Genomic DNA, 25,672 nt, shown 5'->3' with positions numbered 1-25,672 from the left:
CCTCATAAGGCAGTTTCTCCTATCCTTTGATCACCTTTGTGGCCCTCCTTCGGATATTCTCCAGTCTGTCTGCATCTTTCTTGAATTGTAGGGACCAAAACTGGACACAGTTCTCCAGGTACAGGCTGGAGATGCAGAACAGGAGATCACCAAAAACAGAAGAATAAGTATTTTTCTTCTTAAACTGGGATATAAACATTTTGAGATAAAAATTGTTAATTTGTTGTTGTTGGTTTTTGTTTCATTTTTACATTAATGATGCAGGTTTGACTAACACAAGAATCTGAAGAAGGCAATGGTGCAGGGACTCAGTTTGCAGTAAGATGACAGGCAGAGCTCAAAAATAGACTTAAAATGGAATGGAATAACTGAAATCTTTCCTCTCCCACAAACTTGCTCAAGTGCCTACGAAACACCAAATGACTGAAAACGTGAGCTGGTAGGAACTCCAGAAAATAAAGATACTTGGTTCTGACAGCTGTTCAGGGACAGCCATCATAAAGTGGCTCTCTCACACAGGAGAAGGTAAACCTCTGTATCTGAGCCAGTCCATGAAGATAAAGTTAACACAACTAACGATGAATAAAGACTGTTTTCACCTTCATAAAATGTCAAATGAACTGAAATCTTAAAGCATTTATTTCTCCACCAACTACAAAAATGGGACCAGAGCAATGATTTCAGCTTACGTACATTGGCATGGGATGTGTCAAAGGTAGGTGAGATGAATGCCACCCACAGTTTTCCAGTCAAGGGATATGACAATAGTGGAACCACCATAATAGCTTATAAGCATTTGAAAGCAGAAAGCAAAACATTCAACTGAACAGAGCCATGTGAATGGTACTTTTAAAATAATAATTATTTCCTCTGCATTCTTGCACTACACACAGAAAAAAAATCTGAAGACATTAGACGTATCAATCTGTATGGGTCTTTGTAAATTTTTTTTAGCCTGATAGGAACCTGAATAACTTAATTTCACAAGGAAACGGGTAAATATACTAGGCAGAGAGACACAACTAATTTTATTTCATTATATGACACCAATGTGTTTGGCCCTGCCAGGTATCTGGCCTAGATATCCAGGTATCTGGCCTAAGAGTTATTTCAATGTTCCGAGTTGAAGAACACAAACTTTTTGTGCTCTAAAATACACATAGAACAGCAGACTAAATTCAGGCCTCATCATACAGGATGTTTAGTTTTGTTTTATTTATAAATTTGTTAAATTTATTTGCACTTTTTTCGTGGGGTTGGGTCTGTGTTTAAAGCAGGCTCCAGGATTTTAATAACACTCAATCTGTCTCAGAGGTGCTTGCTTAATTTTTGCTTTCATAGGCATTTTACACAATAAGCTTGCTAGTGTTAGAAATTTCTCAGATTCTGAATTCTTCTGCAATATATTGCAGAGGAGGTAAACAGAAATCTTGAGCCCTATTTGCAAAGAAATGAAAGACGCTAAAGATTTCAGGAAACCTTAAAATACAGTAATTGCAAGTACTTGAAGACATGCAACACGCAACAGCCAACACTTCTCTAGATACTTCCTTTAGCTGTCAAAAAAAGATGTTTTACAAGTCTCATGATGCTTAATCTCTAACACGCTTCTCTCCCCGGGGAGTGAGTGTGTAACACTATGTAAAAATGAACCATAAGCCTCTCTCTCTCTCTTACAGCTTGTTCCTGATATATTCCTGATATCAATGCAAGTCTTACAAAGTAACTGTCCCGTCGGAACTGCAGTCCCATGGAAGTAAATTGCTAAACCTAAGGATTTCAAACTCATCTACAAATTGCAAATCAGCATTATCCAGAACTACCACCAAACCACATACAACAGTGTGAGTCAGATGTCAGGCAAGTTACATAAAACATCAACCCGTACAAAGACACCCACTGTAAGATACACCGTGAAGACAGAGGTTATTAGAAACATTCAGCTGAAATACACACCCACATGGTGTACTTGCTTTCCTTACAACATCTTTAATTACAAGGATATGTAGATATATTATCATAAATCAACAAATCCGTTTCCGCAGTGTGTTACTAAGCAACTGTAACCAAGACCTTGTGTAAATGAGATTAAAATTCCAAGGTAATGATACTTAAATACAACCTCACATTTAATAGCCAAAGAGAGTTGAATGTGTTCATAATAAAGGAAAAATGTCTGTTTAGTTTTATGGTTGTTGAAATAGTTTAGATATATAGAAAATGTAAATCTGTGTGTATCAGTTGTAGGCATTTCCACTGTACAATGAACTGTGCAAAGATATAACAATCCCAGTATATTTTTCAGATAAAATAACTAGAAACTTCCTCAAATTAGTTTCATTATTCATCATACGCATTTCATTCTTCCACTTAATGGCATCCAAAGTATACAAAAATCAATACTATTTTAAGTAATGTATTATTAGTTATTATTAAAACTGTTAAGAAAAAATACTACACTCACATAGCGTGAAAGAAAACTTCTGCAATACAGTAATTTTTTTTCTGCACTTACAGTATAAAAAGCCTTTCTTCCAGTCGTAAATACACTTAAGTATAAGCACCTTTCTAATAACGGGCTGCATTTGGTATGCATGTCCCCATCATTCCAGTGCTCAGACGTTCAGTGGGCTTATCAAGTAACACAAGGAAACTCCAGTTCAGACAGAGGAGACCAGAATACCCTCTAAGCAAAAGAGGTTGTCATAAGCACATGAAACAGTTTTGCCACTGTCAGTGCTGCCTTCCCACAGAGTTGCAAAGTTTGAGTTACCTGACCTCATCCTGAATGTGACTAAAAATCTTAAAAGGCTACCCAAATTTAAGGGAGGAAGACTGTGATTTTACTACTTCTGACTCACAACAAGTCTCTACAATGAGAGCAGAAATCATCTACAATGGAGACAGAACCTTCCTGGAGGCAATTTGTTCCTTGTTCAGCCTGGTTGCCAGGAACTCAGGGCCACCACAAGCCCTTTCTACTTCAAACACACGTTCCACTTTTTTGACATTGTCTCCTTTTACACATAAGTGCATCTTCGCAGTCTTGTTTTCTTTAAACCTACAAAAAAAAAAAAAAAACGCACACTGCATATACACACCACCTGCTGGGGAGAAGATGAGAGAATAAACATGTGACAGACATTAATCACGACGCTTAATGCACTCCTGGCAGGCTCTCCGCTACCATGGCAAGCAGAATCATTTAACAACCTGTGTGGATGGAGCAGAAGGGGAAACTTGCCAGCTTTATTCACTCATGATTTTTAAGTTCTTCTGCCTGTTTTAAACATTTAAAGAACATATAACATGTGCAGAGCCATTTCCATTCTGAATTCTCATGCAGTGACAACTTGGTCCATACCCCAGCCTTCCTGGAATGTCACATTTCTGTACCTCCCTGCTCTTCTTTCACCCAGATTGTACTTTAATATACCACTGCTTTGTGCCAGTGGTACCACACAGTAAGTACTTCTTTCCCCACTGCTTTACATATTTTTGTCTTACAGAAATGCTTACGAGTCTTAATATTTAATGTCAGTCAAAATATAAATTAACCACATTCTCCACTACCCTAATGTGTACATCCTCTTGTAAGGCCAATAAAAGCTGCTCTGCTTACAGCAAAAATGAAATCAAGCCAGAACAAGATACTCTACTGAGCACGTCTCTCCCACTGGAAAAGGGTGACAAATTGAACACTCAAGAAAGTACAAAAGGCTGTATTTCTTAATTCCTTCCATTGAGAAAACAGAATGTAGAGTAGGTAGTGGCCTACTTAAATTATTTTTTTCAATTACTTTTCAAAGACACCACCTACACTACTGTTTTCCTGTGATGGGAGAAGCTTAGGAGATACGAGCAACAGTTCTAAGTTGACAACATCTAAAAAGCACCTTTAACTTTTAAAAGAGCCTCTTCAAATCAGTGACTGAAAAAACCTACCACCATACTATAGTTCACATGGTATTTTTGAGTATTTAATTTTGCCAATCCTCCTTTAATACTCTACATTTATAGTAAGGCTGTTTCAGTCAATTGTCTCCACTTTTACAGGTCAGTCCTCAAAACAATGTTCCAGGACATGAAGAATTCCAGCCCCCCATCAGAGCCATGTACTGTTTTATAATATATTGGCCCATCAGCTTTATGTAACTAACATCCCCTGGGTAAAAGGTATTCAACTATGACAATAATAGGCACTCTGCAAACAAATGAAATAATTGACCATAGTGCTGTTCAAGTGTTTCACTTTAAAAATGACAGTACAAATGACATTCTGACTCTGCAGGATCTTTTCCTTTCATGCGTTCAGTGCATTCCTATTTTAAGGTCTGATTTTTTTATGGGAACAGCAAGTATTTTCTGCTTTTCACCGATCTATATTGCAAGGGTAACACAGCTGATATTAATTCCTATGCATCAACAGAATTGTTTATGAAGGTCTACTTAGTACAGCCTTCATGAAGATTGGGGCATATGGAAAACATTTCCAGCTCAGATGTATATTTCTAACATCAGTCGCTGGTTTCATATCCAGCATCTTCCAGGTACTAAAGGTGTGATTAAGCCTCTCCTATTCAAAAATAATCCCATCACTTCTTTGGGGAAATTAATAGTTGCTTGACTATTTGTAGAGCTCCGAATGGTGATGCTTTCCCAGCTCTTGTCCATCTACTCCTTAATTTACTACGACCAAAATAGATGACTTTTAAGTATAGCTGCTTTACAGCAGATAGGAAAATGGTGTCACGAAGGCTTCCAGTGCTGTTTATTTCTTTAAAGAAAGTGCCAGATTACTTCTTTTCCCTTATTTTGCTTTGGAAAATGAACTTCTGAAAATTAATGTAAGTATTCTCACAAGGTACACTGAGACAGAAAAAAAAAATCTGACCATAATTGCCCAAAATAAAAATTGCAAGCAATGTATGTACTGAAATGACGAATATAGCTCTTTCCAGAATAAACATTTTTCAAGTAATAATATATTCTACAGCTCAGTATACATATCACAAATGAACCATCATTCATGGGAATAAAACATGTTTATTAGCAAATTTTAAATTATTTTATGTTTAAAGATATAGTCTCCATTCTAGCAATATATTAATCATACACATGATCACAGAAGACATCGCATTCCAAATGGTGCTTGGCTTATGTATTGGTTTTATGTGGCAAGGTTTTGGTAGCAGGGGGGGTTACAGGGGTGGCTTCTGTAAGAAGCTGCTGGAAGCTTCCCCTGTGTTCGAGAGAGAGCGAGCTCACACCAGCCGGCTCTAAGACGGACCCGCCGCCGGCCAAGGCCAAGCCAATCAGTGATAGTGGTAACGCCTCTGTGATAACATTTTTAAGAAGGAAAAAGTTGGGACAGTGAGAAATAGCCGCCGGAGAGAGGAGTGAGAACATGTAAGAGAAACAAGCCTGCAGACACCAAGGTCAGTGAAGAAGGAGGGGGAGGAGATGCTCCAGGCGCTGGAGCGAAAATTCCCCTGCAGCCCGTGGGGAAGACCCTGGTGAGGCAGGCTGTCCCCCTGCAGCCCAGGGAGGTCCACGGTGGAGCAGATCTCCACCTGCAGCCCGGGGAGGACCCCACGCCGGAGCAGGTGGGTTCCCGAAGGAGGCTGTGACCCCGTGGGAACCCCGCGCTAGAGCAGGTTCCTGGCAGGACCTGCGGATCTGTGGAGAGAGGAGCCCACGGAGCAGGTTTTCTGGCAGGACTTGTGACCCCGTGGGGGACCCGCGCTGGAGCAGTGTGCTCCTGAAGGACTGCACACCGTGGAAAGGACCCATGCTGGAGCAGTTCGTGAAGAACTGCAGCCCGTGGGAATGGCCCACGTTGGAGAAGTTTGTGGAGGACTGTCTCCCGTGGGTGGGACCCCACGCTGGAGCAGGGGAAGAGTGTGATGAGCCCTCGCCCTGAGGAGGTGAAGCGGCAGAAAATAACGTGTGACGACCGTAAACCCCATCCCTGTCCCCCTGTGCCGCTGGGGGGGCTTGGTGGAGAAATCTGGGAGTGAAGTTGTGCCCGGGAAGAAGGGAGGGGTGGGGGGAAGGTGTTCTGAGATTTCATTTTATTTCTCATTACCTTACTCTGGCTGATTTGTAATAAATTGAGCTAATTTTCCCTAAGCTGAGTCTGTTTTGCCCGTGACGGTAATTAGTGAATGGTCTCTCCTGTCCTTATCTCGACCCGCAAGCTTTTGTTATATTTTTCTCTCCCCTGTCCAGCTGAGGATGGGGGAGTGATAGAACGGCTTTGGTGGGCACCTGATGTCCAGCCAGGGTCAACTCATCACAGCTTATAAGACTGTTTTACTCTGTAACTTCATTGCAAGACCAAAAACTTCAACAGATACACTATTAGTTTCAGACCTTGAGCCAAAACCTTCCAGAATGATCATACAGGAAACACAAACCATAGAAGGTAAGGAATCCAATTCAAAATAAGTTAGATCTATGTGTTTGGGAGAAAATCAAATTGGAATATATTGAAATACCATCTTTGTAAGCATTTTGACAGTCTTGGGATTGTTTGGAGTTAACTATGTTTGAGCTCATGACTCGACTTCCCAGGGAAATATTCAACATGTTTGTTGTGGATAGTCTTTCCAACACACTGATTGATATATTAAAGTAATGGGGAGCAGACCAGAAATGTTAATTGAAGCCTATATAAAAAAGAAACAACACAGTTGTTAACAAAGCCCTAATAAAATTAAAACCACATATGTTTAAGAAGAAGAAAATAAAAACTGGAGACTGCAACAGGTATAAAGTCTGTGTGTTAAAGTGCTCCACAAGGCCATCACTACTACAAACTTCCTTTAAACTTCCTTCCACAAATCAGGGAGCAGCAGAGCTTCTCACATCCAGTTGCATGAATATGCAAAGCATTCTTAACATTACACGTGATTGGAAAAAACAGTTCTTTTTTAGGAAGAATTGTGATCTGGAAATTTTTTTTAATATTCAAAATTTTCTTCAAAAAACATTTTCTCTTAAACGGCTATTCTTCACAAGCTACAGTAGAGAACCCCCGCTATATTACAACTCCATGCTCTTGAAAAGAATGTATTTTATCTCCTTCCACATTCATAGGTTCTTATTTGTAAATTGTCATCATAACACTGAATGTAATATACAACTATAATAAAATTAACATATATCATTAATACACATAGTATTTTAATGTTTTGATAAAAGTTGTTTTGGTAAAATACACCTAAGCAAAATAAGTCCAAATGACCAAGCTAAATACTTTGTCCCTGAAATTATGCATTCTGATACTATATAACCAACACAGTTAAAATACAGATTTCCCACAGGAACAAAAAAAAAACAAACAAAAAAAAAAAAGGTGAAACTGGCAGATTCGTACAAAACATCTCCTGGTAAGAAATTGTTCCACTGAAAAAATATTAGAACAGGTATAAAATTAATTAGTATTAATTATTACTACGAACTGTTAATCTACTATACTATCAACTTCCAAGATCCATTATAAGTCTGTTCCTGAACGTCCAGTTCCAATTTCTTTGGTATAAGATATATAGTTACTATTAACTGCATGTATTAATATCTGTTATACCAGTTGTGAAGTAGTACCTTATTGTAGCAGTCTTTTTTAAGATACAGATCAAAAAGAGACCCTGAAACATTTACATGAGACCCAAGATGTACACAAACCAGTGCAGATGGAAAATACAAGGTTACACACCTGTCTCTCACACCACAAGCAGTGGTCACAGCACATCAGATGCTGAATTACTGCCACACCTGAGGCATGCAATGCAGATGAGAAACCCACTGGAGAGATCTGACACCAAACAACTAGGTGGCTTTGCCAATGCACAAAGAAAAATGTCAGAAGGAAACAAAAGGGCCTGTTTCCTCACCAAACTAAGTCCACCAGAGCCTATGTCTCCAGCACAGCAGAAGTGACAGAATGGAAAAAATTATGAAAAAGGGGAGCTGTCAATCTCCCCAGGGTGAAATAAGTAATTAGAGAAAAATAACCATTTTTACCCTATTTTCTTCAACTTCTACAAGCACATTACAGTCTCCTTCACATCCATACCCAGTTTGATTTGTTAATATATTCCACATACAGTATTATTCTGCATAGGAGACATAATCTGTCATTGCCTTCAGGGCAGTAAGAGAGACTCCTGCTGCTGACCCAAATGAGGCTTAAAACAGCAGTAGCATGGTCATGAAAGTTAAGCATTTAATCAGTACAAGAAATTCGATGTTATTCTTTCAAGTCTGTTGTCCACAAAGACAAGAGTCATCCTGAAAGAAGGTCTTTAGCACAAGGAGGAATTAATACGAGGCTTGACCAGCTTATGTTCAGACTTCAGATTATCTTCCCAAACTTTCTGAAGTAACAAGTACAGAAAGCCCTATTTACAAATAATTTTTAAGTTTTCCAAGTTTTACAGAAATATTCATCAGTACTGAATCAGCTTGGTAGCCTATAGAACCAGATGATCTCTTACATTTCAAAACAAACTCCGAAAATTATTCTCTGGCTATGCTGAGTTGCTCACAATTGATAAATGCAAAACATCAACAGCACCAATATAAGTTATTGCTGCCCAGAAGAATACCTACCTTCATCTCACTGGAAAAAAAAAAAAGTTTGCAATATACCCTTGCTTGCATTAGACTATCAGAAAAACTAATCACATATGCTGTTCTCATTTTCACATGACTCTCACCATACTTCTCAGTTTCCTCTCAAGCTTTTCATCTTCCTGGGGACACTGTTTGGTAGCCTATTGTTTCAGTGTACAGAAACATTTTTCAGGGGACATAAAATTAAGTGAGAAACTGTATTTTTCCCAACTTTCCTGATATTTCTTATGAATTACTAACTTCATAACAATTTAAAAATGTCACTGCAAGTTCCTCAAAGCAGGATGAAGTCTTCAGTACCTGCAGTGCCAATAAACCAAATTGTATTTCATATAATAACAGTATCTCTTATTCTATTCTGAATATCAATTTGTTATTGTTAAAATAATGGCAGAATTAACGGAACTCAGACTGTGAGCAAACATTCTGTATCAGCCCCTGCAAGAGCTGAGACCTGGCTGCACAGAGAAGTATGAGATGGAGCAAACTAACCATTAACCAACGCTCATCTACTTGCTCTTCCTTTTTCTTCTTCCAACATCTTCCATTCTTCTAATATGCATTTCCAATATTTCTGACACAACTATAATATAAGCCACATAGCAGTTTAAATAGTAAGTTATATGAGAATGACTGTGTCTAATCTCACTTTTGACCTTCAGATCAAAATAAACCAAAAGCTCATGACATATCCCGACTGACCACTCACCATGACAGTACCACATTCCTAATCAAAGACTCAAAAGTACGACCATTTCAGAAAGTTAGTTTGCTATTGCTAAATTGAAAAGCTCAACAACATTTTTATAAATTAATTATTTTTCTTTTCCATCTATCCTTGCTTTTTCTGCATCCATACTCTTTTTTTTTTCCCCCTTGCGTAAGTAGACACATCATCACTGTGTCTCTCAGTCTCATTTACTAGGTGTCAATCTCTTTCACATATTTCAGGCAATATTGTTCTTCTAGATATATCTTTTTGATTTTTTTTTCCTGCAGCCTGGTTTTCCCTTTCCCCATTCCTCCTAACAATTTTGTGCTAACGCCACAGTATTTCAACAAGTTATGCTAGCAACTGTTGTAACAAACTTCATCTCTGCTTTCTGATAGCCTGACAAATTCCTATCAACTGATTCAAATTAAAACTCTCAGACTTTCCTATGTCATAGCAACATTTATATCAAATATGCCTACATGATGTGCCATTCAGCAACTATTTTTTGAACAAAGCTTCTTCCAATAGGCATTCCTTCCCTTTATTCACCCCTCATCAATACCAAGTCTCTACTACGCATCAAATACTACCATCAACAAAGGCACTAGCATCACAGTATCAAACACAAACAGTAGCTTCAAAAAAAAACAATCTGAGTCCTTTAGGAAGCTCTGCTTTTCCACATGCATATTTTCAGGCAGGTTCTTTAAAACATGGACTGCAACCTCCCTTACAGCAACATACCAAGCATGCTGCCAGTTCTAACAGTGGTCATCATCTCCCGGTCAACCACCTATTGAGCACTTCTGCTGCTAGAAATCCTCATATTGGCCCCTTCTCGTTTTGTATGACCTCACAAATGCAGTCAGAAATGTCTTCCCTCTTGCATTCACACATGCATACAATGAATGCTATGCAACATGTGAACACCCTGCTGTGTTGAATGTATGCCACTCCACACCTGTGACGGTCTGACAAATTCAAATGTCTCAAACATCCGCTAAAAGAGCTTTGGTGGACAAAACGACCTCTGTAAAAATGCTGGAGTTTTGTGAACAGAACAATGTGGACAGAGGAGAGGGCCCCACGGAGGGTGGGAACGCACTTCTCCAAGGCCCCAATTCCTTATCTTAAGTGACCAGGAGAAGGAACACAATTTATGCCTTCCTGGAGGAAGAAGGCCCCATGGGAGTTGGGACTGTGCTTCTATCTTAAGTGGTCATGCCAGCAGGAAAAGAGAGGCAACTCCACAATGAACACCCCCCCCCAAAGCTCACTGATCGATTCCAGTGAACCCCAGGTGTGGGAACTGCGCATGTTGAGATCATCAACTAACACACTATAAAAGAGGAGAGAATGAATCCTCAGTGCGCGCCCTCCGGAACTGGATCTCTACGCTGGCTGGACCAACGCTGGACCCAGGACTGGTGAAACCCTTCTCTTCTTTCTTTCTCCTTTCTCTCATTCTCTCTCTCTCTCTTTTCCTTCTCTCTTTTCCACAGTCTCTACACCTCATCCTTTGAAACATAAACCGTTGACCAAGTCTGAGACTAGGAGTGGATCTAGCCGCCCCTGAGCTCCTCTTTGAGAAGGAGTCCAGAAAGCAAGGGGGTCTGCTCTGAACCTCGTGACTCAACGGGAGGGCTCTCCTTCTGATACATTTCATGTTCCTTTTTCCATTTCATTTCTCTATACTTCCCTCCTCTTCTCAAACAGCGGCTCAATGACATGTTGCAAGGTTCATATTAACAAGTTCATGTGTACCTGGACAAAGTTAGCTAGGTTGAATAAATGCTGATTGTTGTTTGAACTCCCCTGGTGTCGTTTCACCTTAATTCTGACAAAGGAAATCCACGAACCTGAGTCACTCCAACTTTGGGACGCGACAACACCGTTCAGTAGAAATAGTCCATGGTTTTTTATTTAGGCAATTTATTTCATCTTACCACTTTTCCCCTCCGCAAACTTAGCCACTTGCATTTTAATTATGTCTAAAATCAGCATTTTTTTTTTAAATCTTTCCCTATTTCTATTTATAGTTTTCTGATGTTAGAAGGAATTGCATTACAAGTATTGAATTCTTCCAGAGTAAAACCGGAACAAAACAAAACCAGCTACTAACATTTAGTTTGCCAAGTGCAAGAAAATACCTGAGGTATAACTAAATTAAAATGCAGCACAAACTTATTTTTAAATTTGTGAAACTGGCATTACACCAGTACACCTGTGTGAAAAATGCTGCCATTTAGAGAAGCACAACATGATGGACTACCTCCAAACATTTGCTCTCCTAAGCAAAAGAAAAAAAACTAGTGTGAATTTTTGAAACTGTGAAGCAAGGAGGCAACTTAGACAGCTTCCATATAGTTCTACATTTTAAGAAATCCTCTTTAAAGAGTAACGATGCACTTCCCAGAAAAGCCTTTGCAATATATCCTTAAATGATCACTTGCCAAATTACAATCAGTTTTTCATTTTTAAAACTAAGCTGCTGTAGTCTTCTCTCAAGCATGACACTGATCACAAGTTTTTGTTCCCCCCTCATATTAAGATGTTATGGGATCACCATACACAATTCCACGGCAACCGAGAACAGGAAGATTTAGAGGAGGAAATAGGAGAGACAAAATTCTGCAGTACTCATCATCCAGACTCCTCCTGGTACAAATAAGTTACACAGGCAACACGAATGAAAAGCAAAGGAAAATAGCTCAGCCAACTGATGCAACATCAACTCCAACATCAGAAGATTTGTGCCGCAAGTCGAACTGCCGAGGAAAACAACCAGCCTGGCTGAACAGGGAGCTTTTGCTAGGAGTCAGGAAAAAAAGGAGAGTTTATCATCTCTGGAAGAAAGGGCGGGCAACTTGGGAGGAGTACAGGGATCTTGTTAGATCATACAGAGAGAAAATTAGAAAGGCAAAAGCTCAGCTAGAACTAAATCTGGCCACTATTGTAAGGGACAACAAAAAATGTTTTTACAAATATGTTAACAGTAAAAAGAATCCCAAGAAGAATATCTATCCTTTAATGGATACAGAAGGGAACGTAGCCACCAGAGATGACGAAAAGGCCAAGGTACTTAATGCCTTCTTTGCCTCAGTCTTTAATAGGGAGACCAGTTATCCTCAGGGTACTCCACCCCCTGAGCTGGAAAGTGAGGATGAAGAGCAGAATATACCCCCCTTAATCCAGGAGGAAATAGTTAGTGACCTACTACACCATCTGGACACTCAAAAATCTATGGGACCCAATGGGATCCAACCAAGAGTACTGAGGGAACTGGTGGAGGTCCTTGCCAAGCCACTCTCCATCATCTATCGGCGATCCTGGTCAACGGGGGAGGTCCCAGAGGACTGGAGGCTTGCCAATGTGACTCCTATTTACAAGAAGGGTCGGAGGGAGGATTTGGGGAACTACAGGCCTGTCAGCCTGACCTTGGTACCGGGGAAGATTATGGAACAGTTTGTCTTGAGAGCACTCACATGGCAAGTCCAGGACAAGCAGGGGATCAGGCCCGGTCAGCATGGGTTTATGAAAGGCAGGTCCTGCTTGACCAACCTGATCTCCTTCTATGACCAGGTGACCCGCCTCGTGGATGAGGGAAAGGCTGTGGATGTTGTCTACCTTGACTTCAGCAAGGCCTTTGACACTGTCTCTCACAGCATACTCCTTGAGAAGCTGGCATCTCATGGCTCGGACAAGTGTACTCTTCGCTGGGTGAAAAACTGGCTGGATGGACAAGCCCAGAGGGTTGTGGTGAATGGGGTGAAATCCAGTCGGCGGCAGGTCACAAGTGGTGTTCCCCCAGTGTCGGGCCCCGTTCTGTTTAATATCTTTATCAATGATTTGGATGAGGGGATCGAGTGCACCCTCAGCAAGTTTGCAGATGACACCAAGTTGGGAGGCAGGGTCGATCTGTTTGAAGGTAGGAAGGCTCTACAGAGAGATCTGGACAGGCTGGACCGATGGGCTGAGGCCAGTCGTATGAAGTTCAACAAGGCCAAGTGCCAGGTCCTGCACTTTGGTCACAGCAACCCCATGCAGCGCTACAGGGTTGGGGAAGAGTGGCTGGAAAGCTGCCCGGCAGAGAAAGACCTGGGGGTGCTGGTCAACAGCTGGTTGAATAAGAGCCAGCAGCGTGCCCAGGTGGCCAAGAAGGCCAATGGCATCCTGGCCTGTATCAGAAATAGTGTGGCCAGCAGGAGCAGGGAGGTGAGTGTTCCCCTGTACTGGGCACTGGTGAGGCCGCACCTCGAGTGTTGTGTTTGGTTTTGGGCCCCTCACTACAGGAAAGACATTGAGGTGTTGGAGTGTGTCCAGAGAAGGGCAACCAAGTTGGTGAGGGGCCTGGAGCACAAGTCTTATAAGAAGCGGCTAAGGCAGCTGGGGCTGTTTAGTTTAGAGAAGAGGAGGCTGAGAGGGGACCTTATAGCTCTCTACAACTACCTGAAGGGGGGTTGTAGTGAGGTGGGTGCTGGTCTCTTCTGTCAGGTGGCTGGAGACAGGACCAGAGGAAATGGCCTCAAGTTGCAGCAAGGGAGATTTAGGTTAGATATTAGGAAAAAATTCTTTACTGAGAGGGTTGTCAGACATTGGAATAGGCTGCCAAGGGAAGTGGTTGAGTCACCATCCCTGGAGGTATTCAAAAAGCGTGTAGACGGGGTACTCCATAACATGGTTTAGTGGGCATGGATGACGGTTGGACTCGATGATCTTGAAGGTCTTTTCCAACCTAAATGGTTCTATGATTCTAAGATGGAGGGAGGCACAGAGAGCAGAAATGGACTGATCTGCAAATCAAGAAGGAGAATTAACTGGGGTTTTTTGATTTTTCAAAAAGTTGCTGTATGAGATGACATAGCTAGGGGCAGCATGAACTGGTTGGTATCATTCACCCACCTCTTCTTACAGCAAACTTTTCCCTTGCAAGTCCTGCATACTGTCTCTTTTTCAAGGAACCTCAACATCACACAGCCAAACTCTGCCCTCAGTGTAACTTCTAAAATCTCTAATTTAGCAAGGTTTCTGTTAGCACCCCACAATGTTCAAAATTATGAAAATAACATTAACTGACCACTCGGCCAAGATTGTACATTGTCTGGATAATTACGGCAAGCTTCCACTGACATTATATGTAAACAGCAAAACATGCTTCTTGACAGTGAGCTGACTGACATGACATTGTCATTCTCTATTGACATCACTGACTCTGAAAATTCAAAGTGGCATGAAAGATTGGAACATATACTTATTTTTCTTCAAGCTTTATAAAGTATATAGAATATATCAGGGCAGCAGGTTTACTTGTGACCATCAACATTAGCAGAGCTACACAGAACTTAAAACTCAGCCAAGTGAAAATACTTTTAAGTTCTTCAGCAAATATGATAGGAAATTCTATGGCTTAGAATATTTAAAACCCCAAACAGTTAAATCACAAAGCTGTTAACAAAACATACAATCAAGATTTCACAGGCTTGCTAGAACTGGTTATTACCTCTTCCAAAGGTCAAACTATGCAATGCAAATAAGTAAATGATTTGGAATCACAAAATTTTACCTATGTTCTTGTTCTGTTGCCTAAATATTTTAGTAAATATAATGAAACAAACTTCATCAATCTTTAAGAATGAGTACAGAAAGTAATAGCTATTAAGAAGAATCAAGATTATGTAGAGCATCAACAGTGGCTAAGACACTAGCAAGCAAAGAAAATCCCACTTACTGAAATTGTGCCTCAGTAACTACAGTCCCCTAAGAATATATGTTCAATATATTCTATGACTACAGGTACTGAGGAGATGCACATGCTCTTCCTTGGAAAAATTATCTGCAGTCTACAATGACCAGTGATCATACAAATTAAAAACACGTATTTACTTGAGCCAAGACATAAACTGGATCAGGATTCCACACAGCAAGGATTTCTATAAGCACTTCTTTCAAATAGCTTTGAACGTCATGTTTAGTGCAGTCTTGCATAAAAAAAATGTATAATATTCTTTTACATATTTTCTATTTATTTGCCCCAGCAACATCCTAAGTAACACTAAATTGTAACTGTCCCTTTGGAGCAATTACATCAATGGGCAGAATATTAAAACACATGAATTCCAAACACAGACGCTATACTCACATCAGGTACTAGACATGACAATACTACCTCAATGCAGTCTAAGAATTCACCTGCTCTGAGAGAAAAAAGGTAACAACCCATCTCCCTCAGGGCAGTTTTTCTACTCCATTTGCACCAGCAGGTAAGCGGGCTGGCTGCGGCTAAACTGTAGCACTCCATGGTGCTCTCCACAGCTCACAACAATGCAAACCAAGGGACCTGTTGGGGCACACAGAGTCTTCTCCCTGCACACCCACCAGCACATGCATGTAAGGTGTCATATGCACATCTTGATCAAACATGGAATCAGGACACGGCCAACTGAACATGTTGAAATGGAGCCTGAGAAATGTTTTTGCATGCCATTACTCAGACATAGTCACAGCAATCAAAACACAGCCCAACTCTTCCCAAGATCTGAGTGTCAGTGATGATTATTCTTCAGTAATTCCTTTGCAACTAACCACCACCCACCTCACGCACAGTATTCAGCAACTCTGCCAAAGTGTTCTCATGTGCCTTCTTAAAAAAGTTTAAAGATATGCATCAAACCCCTTTCAGAGACTCAAATATATTTTGCCTAAGAAGATCCTTCAATTGTTCTAGCAAATAGGCTCGGCTTCTTGTCCTAATTTCCTTTTCATTACTGGATACCATCAATACTAATTTGGACTCAATACTCAATTAACCAAGTAAGATACCACAGCACTGAGCAGCAGGAATGTATGTTTCCTCTACAAGAGTACTTGTAGCTGTCCCTCATATTTAAGCAGAGCTTGCATAAATATCCACAATGACTACGCTCTTTCACAATTTTTTTTTTTTATGCAGAACTTAACGCTTGATCTAGCACTCCATAAATAGGTAGAGAAGATAAAGTACTTCACTCATCCATCATTACCCACTACAGAAGGGAAGGCTGCATCAGACCACGAAAGTACGTACTGCTCCCAATACCCTTCCAGGCCTTCAGCTAGCGACCTGGGTGATGAAATGAAGATTACACTTATTAAATTTGCAATGTGCTTACAGGCTCTCTGGTGGGAGGGTTGATAGGTTGATAAGAGGGGGCTGTAAGCACATTAGGGAACAAAATTAGAATATAAAATGAACTTGACAAATTGAAGAAACAGCCTGGGGAAAAATGGAGATTTAGTTCAGTGAGAACCAAGTGGAAGATTCTGTGCTTGGCCAAGAACAATTAACTGCTCAGATAATGGATAGTAACTGCTGAGGTTGCAATTCTGCATAGAAAGATAAAACTGTAGCCCACAACAACCTGAATATGACTTAACAATAGTTTGGGTTTTGCAACAATTAAAAAAAAATGACAAAGACTGTACTGGGACTTAGAAGAAAAATTATGTGAGTTGCATAGGCACACTTGCTGTTCTATCAGCTCTGGTAATGCTCCACTGGGCACTGCAATTCAAAGAAAATATATATACACACACATACACACACACACAGATATATATACGGACCCTTTGGAAATAATTGAAGGTAGAGAAACAAGAATTACCAGAAAATACTATCTACAAGGAATGAGTTAGAGCTTAAAGAAAAGAATGCTAAGGAAGGACATGGTAAGTGTTTTCAAATACTGGAGTCCGTACTTAAGGGACGCTGAACAAGAAATTATGGATTTAGATGACATAGGTGTATTTGGCTCTTACTTGAGATCCTTAGCAGCTGTTTTTCTAGTGGTTCTGTTATTTGCATTACTCATTTTGTATTACATCCTAAGAGGAAAATCTTCAATACACAAAGTGAATAAAGTGATAAAGTGCAAATCCTTGCCTTCTAGGAACGTTTGCATGAGAGTTTCTCAGTTGTTTCTTTTTATAAAAATGACCATTTTGGGTTGACCTGTATAATAGCTTACTTTTGATCAAATCCAATTATCAGAAACAGCTGAAAAGGCCAAAACAAGGAAAGAGAAAAAAAAACACATAACCAGCTGTAAGCTAACGCCATAAAACAATCTTGCTCCTCAACCCAAACTCAGTGTTATCCTTTTACACTAAATAAGTTGTTGTTCAGTAACAGTTGAAGATGGAGAATTAGAAAACAAAAATCCATTTACTCTGTGTGCTCTTTTTACTGCAACTCGCAGAAGTGGCCCCATTGTATCAGAAGGATTATTCTTGCTGCTCCTTACCTACTCATTTTCTTTCTTCCTGCCGTATTTAAACTGAGAAATGATCACCTGCTGAAATCAATACTGAAGAGTAAGATAACGCTAGCTATTTTTAGTAACAATAATATCATCACACTCCTAGTCACCTTCTAGAAGTTTTCTGACTGGTAGAAAGAAAACCCACTCATGTTTCACAGCTAAAACCAAACTTGTATACACAAGTGCATCTTTCAGGACAATGGATTCCATTTAATGGTCATATTCATCCACTGATAACAAGCAACTGCTTCCACTTTCCAGCCCATCTGACTGTCCAGGAAGTTGTACCATGTTCTTACCATTTCCAAGCTGGTGTAAAATAACTTTGACATTTTTCATCCCACCCCTATAGTATCTTAAAATGTAAAGTTTGACTGCACTTGCAGATTGAAACCATAGTACAATTCTTCTAACAACATCACAATATTTCAAATGTATTTGCATATCTATTTCCTACTGGCATGAGTTAAAAAGAAATTAAATCTAGAAAAAATAAAGCGAAGATGAGTTTTTCTTCATGTCAATAATCCACACTGATGACAGTAGATTTAAATTTTAAAGTTATGTAATCATTCCATATGGTGACTGTCATAAATAAAAACTTGAATGAAGCAACCCTGTTTGGCCATTACCAAATTTTAGATACTAAATATTTCGGAAGAATTTATTCCAACAGTGAGGTTGTTTGCCTTTGGCAAGAGGGTATATCAGGTCTGCAGAAGCTTAAGCTATTAGGTTTTGCAGAAATTAAAAAATACATCTCTGTCAGATGTGTTCACACATGCAGGAAGTCTGTTTGCATCAGCAGGTATAGCTAATGCGGCAAGAACATTCCAAAAATATGCATTTCAGCTTCTACATTTTGCATAAAAACTAGCCTTGTGTTTTGGTCTAGTGAATCTGTCAAAAAAGTATTTATATGAATATTCGTAAGAATAAGTTACCATATAATCATCCTACATGATTCAATCATTTAACAAGCTTGAGAACTAGTACACAGATGGTTAGTTGCCAAAATGCCATTCATTTCCTTGCATCATCTTGGTTATTTGCAGCTGGGAAGAATCAGCTCTGAGTTTGCAAATAATAACAACAACTACTTTTCTTCTTATCATTTCTATACATATTAAGCAAGTATTTAATAATGTCTATTTGCAGATATTAAAGTGGAATAGGGGTTCGGATTTGCATGAAAGCCACCTTGATTTAACAAATCATCGGATTACCCAAGCCATTTTAATTATCTTAACCTTTCTTTTACTACTTACATGCACATTCAGAGACAAAGAATGGCTCATTCACCTGCTTCAGGCAATGCATAGCACCTGCCTGAACTGCAAAACTGGACCACAAGTTTGAGTCCCTAGTCTCATCAACATTATTTCACAAATCAAGCAGCTCTCTGGCAACATGGCATATCTAAAGTCAGACAGCAAATAAAAGGTAAGACTAAATTTGTTCAGGCAAACCTAGCAGTGTCCACGTGCTAAGTATCTACAAGCTTCAAAATGCTGTGTATGAGGCCTTTCAGATGAAACATGAATGCAAGGGAAGTGACAAACACAACACAGTAAATCATGAGAGTACTGTACTACTCAGAGGTCCCAGCTGAGATAAAAGCATAATATTCTAAGCACTACACAAACAAGCAGAGATAAACTATACTGACAAACGGTTCACAAATTATGTAAATAACAAAAAAACAGAGAGAATGAAGTTGTATAATCTCTTCTCTACAAGTAAGAGAACTGGAAGGCTTAAAGGAGACAGATCAAGGAACTTCATGGAAACTCTATGATACAAAGATCATTCCTTTCAAAGCTGTATTATACACAAGCACATCTAGACAAAGTTTTCCCCTCTAACCCAGTTGCAAAATCTTGCATAAATCTACCACTTACAAAATCAGTATCAGAAGTGCAATACTAGGCAACTCAGGTCCTTGACCTGTACCAGTTCTACTACATCAGTAGCCCAGTCATTACTTTTGCTATCCTCATCACAAGGAACGTATGCAACCATTTAGCTGGAAATGTGGCAAGCTGCCCCAAAAAAATTTGCCCTTAAAAAAGGTGGAATCCTGCATTTACAAATATTACTGCTCTTTTCCAATGGTCAATGAACTAAAGTATTTCAGAATATATTCCTTCCTGGTTCACTAGTTCCTGTTAATCCATCTGCCTTTACTCTCCTCCACCAAAAGTATAGTTTGAACATTCACAAATCAGTATCTTTTTCTTATATTAACAGAAAAACATTTATGTTTTACAGTTACAGTAACTTCTGATCTTTGCCAGTAATGCAGAAAAATGATTAATTTCAGCACCTGAAAAAAAAGGGTGGAATATTTTAACTCCAAAGGTCAAAATATACTCAAGTGCATTATCTAACCTGTGAACTAACAAACAGATACAGAAATTACTGAAGATACATGCTTTTTGACTTGTCCTTACAAAAAGCTAACTACGGCTTCCAAACCTATTAAACAATTTCATGGTATTGCTCTCCCATTCAAATTAGTGCATACTTCTTCACTTTTATCTACAAATTACACTCTCATTGATGGATGGCCTCAATAAACAGTCTAACAGTAACTGCTCTTTGTCAAGTACTTGTAGGTGTTTGTATGAGTAAATTTGCATTCTTTTCTTCGCAGATTTTCTGATCAAGCAGTATTTAACATAAAAATGGATTTGCCTCTTACTAATGCACACTGGATAAGACACATCATAATTTGAAATACTGTAACGGCATCTGCTTTGCAAATAAGTAACCTTCTGAGATGCAAGAGTGCCATGTCAAAATATGGTAATTTAAAGCAACTGTATTTTCATAACACAGTTTTGCATAAACAAACACCTTATCCCTCCTTTGAAGGATATTAAAGTTTGTTGAGACCACAAAGCACACCTTGGTTTTCCCTTCATGGTTCCATAGAACACTTGAAATTATTTAGATTATTTGATTAAAGTTTCTCTTTTAAAAAAAAAAAAAAACAAAACAAAACACCAAACTTACATTTACCAAAACTTAAGAACAAAATACATATTGTTCCTCTTTAACAGAAGAAACTCATTCTTTCAAGGGTTTATATTGTTTCTTCCTGTTTCACACATCACGTTTGAGGGACATGTCAAAGAGAGAGATTATTTTTTCAAGGATCATTATTACAAAGCTCATTAAAGAAACTACCAAGAAGAATAGCACCTGAACGGTACATAACATATCCATCATCCTTACTCCCCCTCAACCATAAATAGAAGAAAACACCATGTAGCGTAACCACATAGATGAAAAAACTGTCCTACAACAGAAGTTAAATATGCACAGCATGGAAATACTAATGTATATCACAAAGGAGACTTTGTAAACAGTGTTACTAAGAACAAGTAGGTATCTGATTACATAGGAAACATCAAGCAACCAAAGTATCATCACTGAAATTTAACCACAAAACTTTAGGTAAAAGGCACCGAAGTATTATCAGAGTTTTAATCACTGTAAAGGATGTAAGCCTGTACTTATACTTCAACTCAAATAGTACCACAAGCAGAGTCCCATCTAGGACCAATAACCCCTAGGCAGCAGTCTTCCAACTTGTAGTCTGCCACCTGTTGAAGCACGAATCTCCCTTCCTACAGAGCTCTCTCTAACAGCACATAAGACTGGCAACCGACCACACTTTATTACGAGAGGTCTAGTGTCACCACCATACACTGTAAAGCACTTCAAGGAAGGCTAGAAATGTATGTGTGCAACTCCATATGTTCCTAAAGCAATCTAAGTACAACTGTGCACACTGAAACAGGTGTTTCAAGTTTTGGCAGCACAGCAGTTTTTATAACAAAACTCGTATTTTAGACAGATAGGCACTGACTGGCTTCGATTTTAGCCTGGAAGAAATGAGCATATGCTGTTGAACTATTCTGTGACGGCCAGCCATAGACTGTCTACCTCAACATGAAACAAATACTGTAAGTATAGGAGAGTATTTCTGAAAACATTACAACATGCCTACAGTTTCAAAATACTGTCTCTTAAAACATGTTTTAAGTAGGTAAAGGTGAAAATAATAACAATGTATGAATAACATATAAGATCAAATTTGATTCAAAATTATTTAGAGATATCCTTCTAACAAAGCATATTATAACTGTTTCTAAAGATTAAAACACACTGCAACGCACTTAGCAAATCTTAGGACCGTGGTACAAAGAACAATAAGCACCTTTTTTCTACATGTTTCAAAATGCTATTCTGCAGTTATTTGCAAGCCAAACACCAAAGCACTCTTCAAAATCCACACAACAAAATCTAAAAGTGGAATGCAACATGATTATACTCTACAACCAAAATTAACCTATTTTCTTTACCAAAATCTAAGAGAGAAGCAAAATACAAAATAGCATGAAGCATTTGAAGCAGTGATTTTGTAAATATCTAGCTTAGTAATCCGAGATATGTGAACACCACAACAGTTTTAAAAATAGGTTGTCATGATCTCTAATGGGATATTGTCTCTGGTAAACTACACAACCGAGAAGCACTTTGTTTTCTTATTACAAAATGCTGACCAGTTCCAAAAGCCTGAACAGAGTGCTGCATAATGGACAACTGTAATCCAACAGGCCAATAATGAATGTAACAGAAGTCAGCACCAGACCCGACACCTTCTGGGAGGAAAGGACCTGTATCCTGAGATCTGATATTAAAACACTGCCTAAACACATTATAATCAAATATTTTCACCTTCTATCACTTCAATGCAAGTGAAATACGCCATCTGAAAAGATACTAAACGGCTCTAGACTGCACTGCTACAATTCTAGATTAAGTTTTTACAGCACGACAATACCTATTTGACAATATCCACAGCCAGGTTTTCTTTTCATGTGCATTTCTGCAAGACTTGACATTTACAATACTCACGCATTGCAATAAGGTTTCTTTTCATATCCTTTGTAGTTATTCATGTTCAGAGCCATTTTGCAAACTTCGCAGTGGAAGCATCCTTTATGCCAGTACTGTAAAGAAACATGAAGTAGAATTACTTAAGATACTGATGTTTTGAAAGCCACGTTAGGGCACAGTAAATGTAAGAACACAATTACACATCAATATTTTGGCCACGCGTTATAGATCTCTGTAAACTACATCAAAAGAATTACTTTCATGCGAAACCAAAGGTGCTCTGAAACACTCTCAGAAATGTAAATTCTCTGCTAAGGTGAATGCCAAGACCTCCACGCACTGACCTTGCCAGGATTATTTTAAAGATAACTGAAGCAGGAGTTTGACATTTTGCCTCATTAAAGAAAAGAAAAACGACACCGCTCGCTTAGAATGCAATACCATGCGAATAAAATCACTAACTAACGTGACGGCTGGCTTTTTGGTACGCTGAACAGACACTAAATTTAGCACATAATACGGTATTTTCCTCCAGTATCTCCTACCGCCCTGCCTTTCCGGGGACGTTAATTTGGCGCATCTGTCACAGCCTCATTGCTGTTATTTACGGAGCGACCGCGCTCGGCGATACCCGCCACCAGTGGGGGACACCCCCGAGGGACGGGGCTGTCGCCACCCCGCTGCCCCGGCCACCAGCCCCGCCGAGGCGGCCATGGCGCAAGGGGCAGCCGAAGCCGCCCCAGCTCGGGGAGGCACCGACAACTCCAGCCGGCCGGGGGCCGCCTACAACTTCATCCCTCGGGGAGCCGGGGCAGGGGGGGACGACCGCGGGGACCCGCCGCCGGCCCCAAGCGCCGTCGCTCCCCGTGCGGGCAGCGCAGCGGCCCGCCGCGGCCCCCGCTCGCCCGCCGCGGCCCCCGCTCGCCCGCCGCCCTGCGCCAGCGCGGTGACACGGCGGTTGTCGCCCGCCGGCGGCGGTGGCGGCGCGGATGCCGGCGCGGCGGCAGCCCCTGAGGCGCTGCCTTTGCCACCTGCCGGCTCGCCCCGCTCCCCCGCCGGCCCGGCCCGGCCCGGCCCGCCCCGCCGGAGCCGAGGGGAGCGGAGCGCAGGGCGGGCACGCCCGGGAGGCGCCGTCCCCGCCCGCCCAGCGCCCCAGCACCTTGTCCAGGCAGTTGACTTTCTCGGTGGGATAGACCACTTTGCCACAGCGGGCGCACTGGGGGTTCATTTTGCGTCTCCTCTCGGGCGGCGGCTCCCGCGGGCGGCGGCGGCGGCGGCCGAGGCTGCTGTGCGGAGGGCTGGGCTGGACGGGGCTCCGGGCGGCCGATCTACCATCCCCTGCCCTGGCGCGGACGCCGGGCGGTCCTCAGCGGCTGCCGGCGGGCGAGGAGGTCATCGGCGGCGGCTGGGGAGGAAGCGGCGCTCCGGCTGACTGCGGCTCGGCAGCATGGGTGAGTGGGCGGGCGGGGAGCCGGTGCCTGTCGCCCCCGCCCGCTCGCCGCCGCCCGCCCCCGCCGCCTCCTCCGTGTGCCTGCGCGCTCGGCTCCCCGCGCCGCGGGCTGGGTGACTCACGCCGAGCCCCGCGCTGCAGCCGCAAGCCAAGCCAAGCCCACCGGCGCGGCGCGGCGCGGCCCGCAGCAAGGGGAGGGAGCAAGGGGAGGGGGAGCCCCGCGCCGCAGCCGCCCCGAGGGGGGCGAGATGGCGGGCTCCGCGCCGCCGCCCTGAGGCGCGGCGGGGCGGGGGGAAGAGGAGGAGGGGGCGCCGCCGCCGGGCTGCGGCCGCCTCCCGGGCGCACCTGCCCGAGGCTCGCTGAGGCGGCGTCGGCCCCTTGCCCCGGCGGGAGGGAGAGAGCGAGCGGGAGAACCGCGGCGCTGCCGGGGCCGCGGGGGAGCTCGGCCGCTCCCCGAAGTTAGGCCCGAGGCCTGGCCGTGCGCCGGCGGGCACCTGCCGGGCGGGGCGGGGCGGCAGCGCCGTGCGGGGCCGGCGGTGCGGGGCCTCAGCCTCACGCAGGTTCGACACGCAGCCCCGCGGTGCCCGTGAGCGGGGTGAGGAACGCCTGTGCGTTCCTCCAGCTTCGCATCCCGTTTGGTTTTCAGGCTCGGTGCTGCAGCCTTTCCGAGGCTGAGCCTCTCCGGGGCACACCAGCGGTCCCGCGGGGCAGTCGATCCTCAGCCGGAATGGTGAATTCAGCTCCTCAGAGCAGGCTGTTGCCATTCGTTTTTGACTTGCTCATTAGTGCTGTGGGCACGGTACAGCAAGAAGTCATGCATTTTTCCTTGGCTGTGGACTTGCTTCACTACCTGGAATATAAACCACGCTGAGGAAAGCGCTTAAGCCAGTGCAGTGCAGCCTTTCCTGAGGGTTTGGTTGGGTGTTGGGTTTTTTTTCAGCAGCGCAGCACTCTGTGTGGCGCACAGCAAGGACAAATTCTGCACATACTTGGGCATTATTAAGTAATCAGAATGCAGTCAGCTAAACTGGAACACTTGGCTATAATTCTGCCTTAGCAACCCAACTTTTATGCACTGGCTGTTTAAAGGCATGGGGAGAAACAGTAATTTCGTTGAAATTAATAATATATGTGATTAAATGAGAAATACCTAATCAGGCTTTAAATATTACATGACAGAAGTTGTAGACCTTCTGCCTGATCTAGACATAAACATCTGCTATGCAATGAAACTCGTAATGTTGAGATGCTGGCTGTGCTGCAAGCAACAGGAAAGCAGATTTGCAGGCAGTCTTGTAAATGCTTATTGTCTGCTTTGTCTGTCACAGTGCAGTAGCAAATAGACAAACTGCTGACCAGCTCCATTTCTTTCCTGCAATCTGCACGCTGGTCCATTTCAGGGCCAGTGCTAGCGATTTGTAGTTCTTAAAAATCCTGAATCAGATTTTTTCTACTGTTGTTGCTAACCAGGTTAGTTCTGGTCTGGAATTTAAGATTTGTCTTCTCACTGTTCATCACTGACAATAGCATGATAATTTTTCACAAATACCTGAAGACCAATTTGGCCTCAGTCTAAGATCTCCCAGACAGAAATAGGTGCATACGCACCCTGCAGTGCAGATGCAGCGAGTCTCATCATCTGCTACCTCTGTGCTGTAC

General features: G+C 41.8%; 1 protein-coding gene across 2 annotated transcripts in view; it reads right to left on the bottom strand.

Annotated features, from left to right (window-relative positions):
• Positions 1-23,948, bottom strand: part of NEBL (nebulette) — a 275,776-nt gene extending 251,828 nt beyond the window's left edge. The window contains exons 1-2 of one of the 2 annotated variants that reach the window (XM_075047907.1): positions 23,723-23,948; positions 22,582-22,676 (exon numbers count right to left, since the gene is read on the bottom strand). In XM_075047907.1, coding sequence (XP_074904008.1) covers positions 22,582-22,676; positions 23,723-23,791 — 164 coding nt within the window. In that variant the 5' untranslated portion in view covers positions 23,792-23,948. The remainder of the gene's footprint in view (positions 1-22,581; positions 22,677-23,722) is intronic. The other variant, XM_075047899.1, reaches the window with a different exon arrangement.
• Between the last annotated feature and the right edge of the window lie 1,724 nt (positions 23,949-25,672).

Source organism: Buteo buteo, chromosome 2 (assembly GCF_964188355.1).
Source record: "Buteo buteo chromosome 2, bButBut1.hap1.1, whole genome shotgun sequence".
Taxonomy (NCBI): domain Eukaryota; kingdom Metazoa; phylum Chordata; class Aves; order Accipitriformes; family Accipitridae; genus Buteo; species Buteo buteo.
Note: the sequence above shows the minus strand (reverse complement) of the source record. Positions and strands in the feature narration are given on the sequence as shown.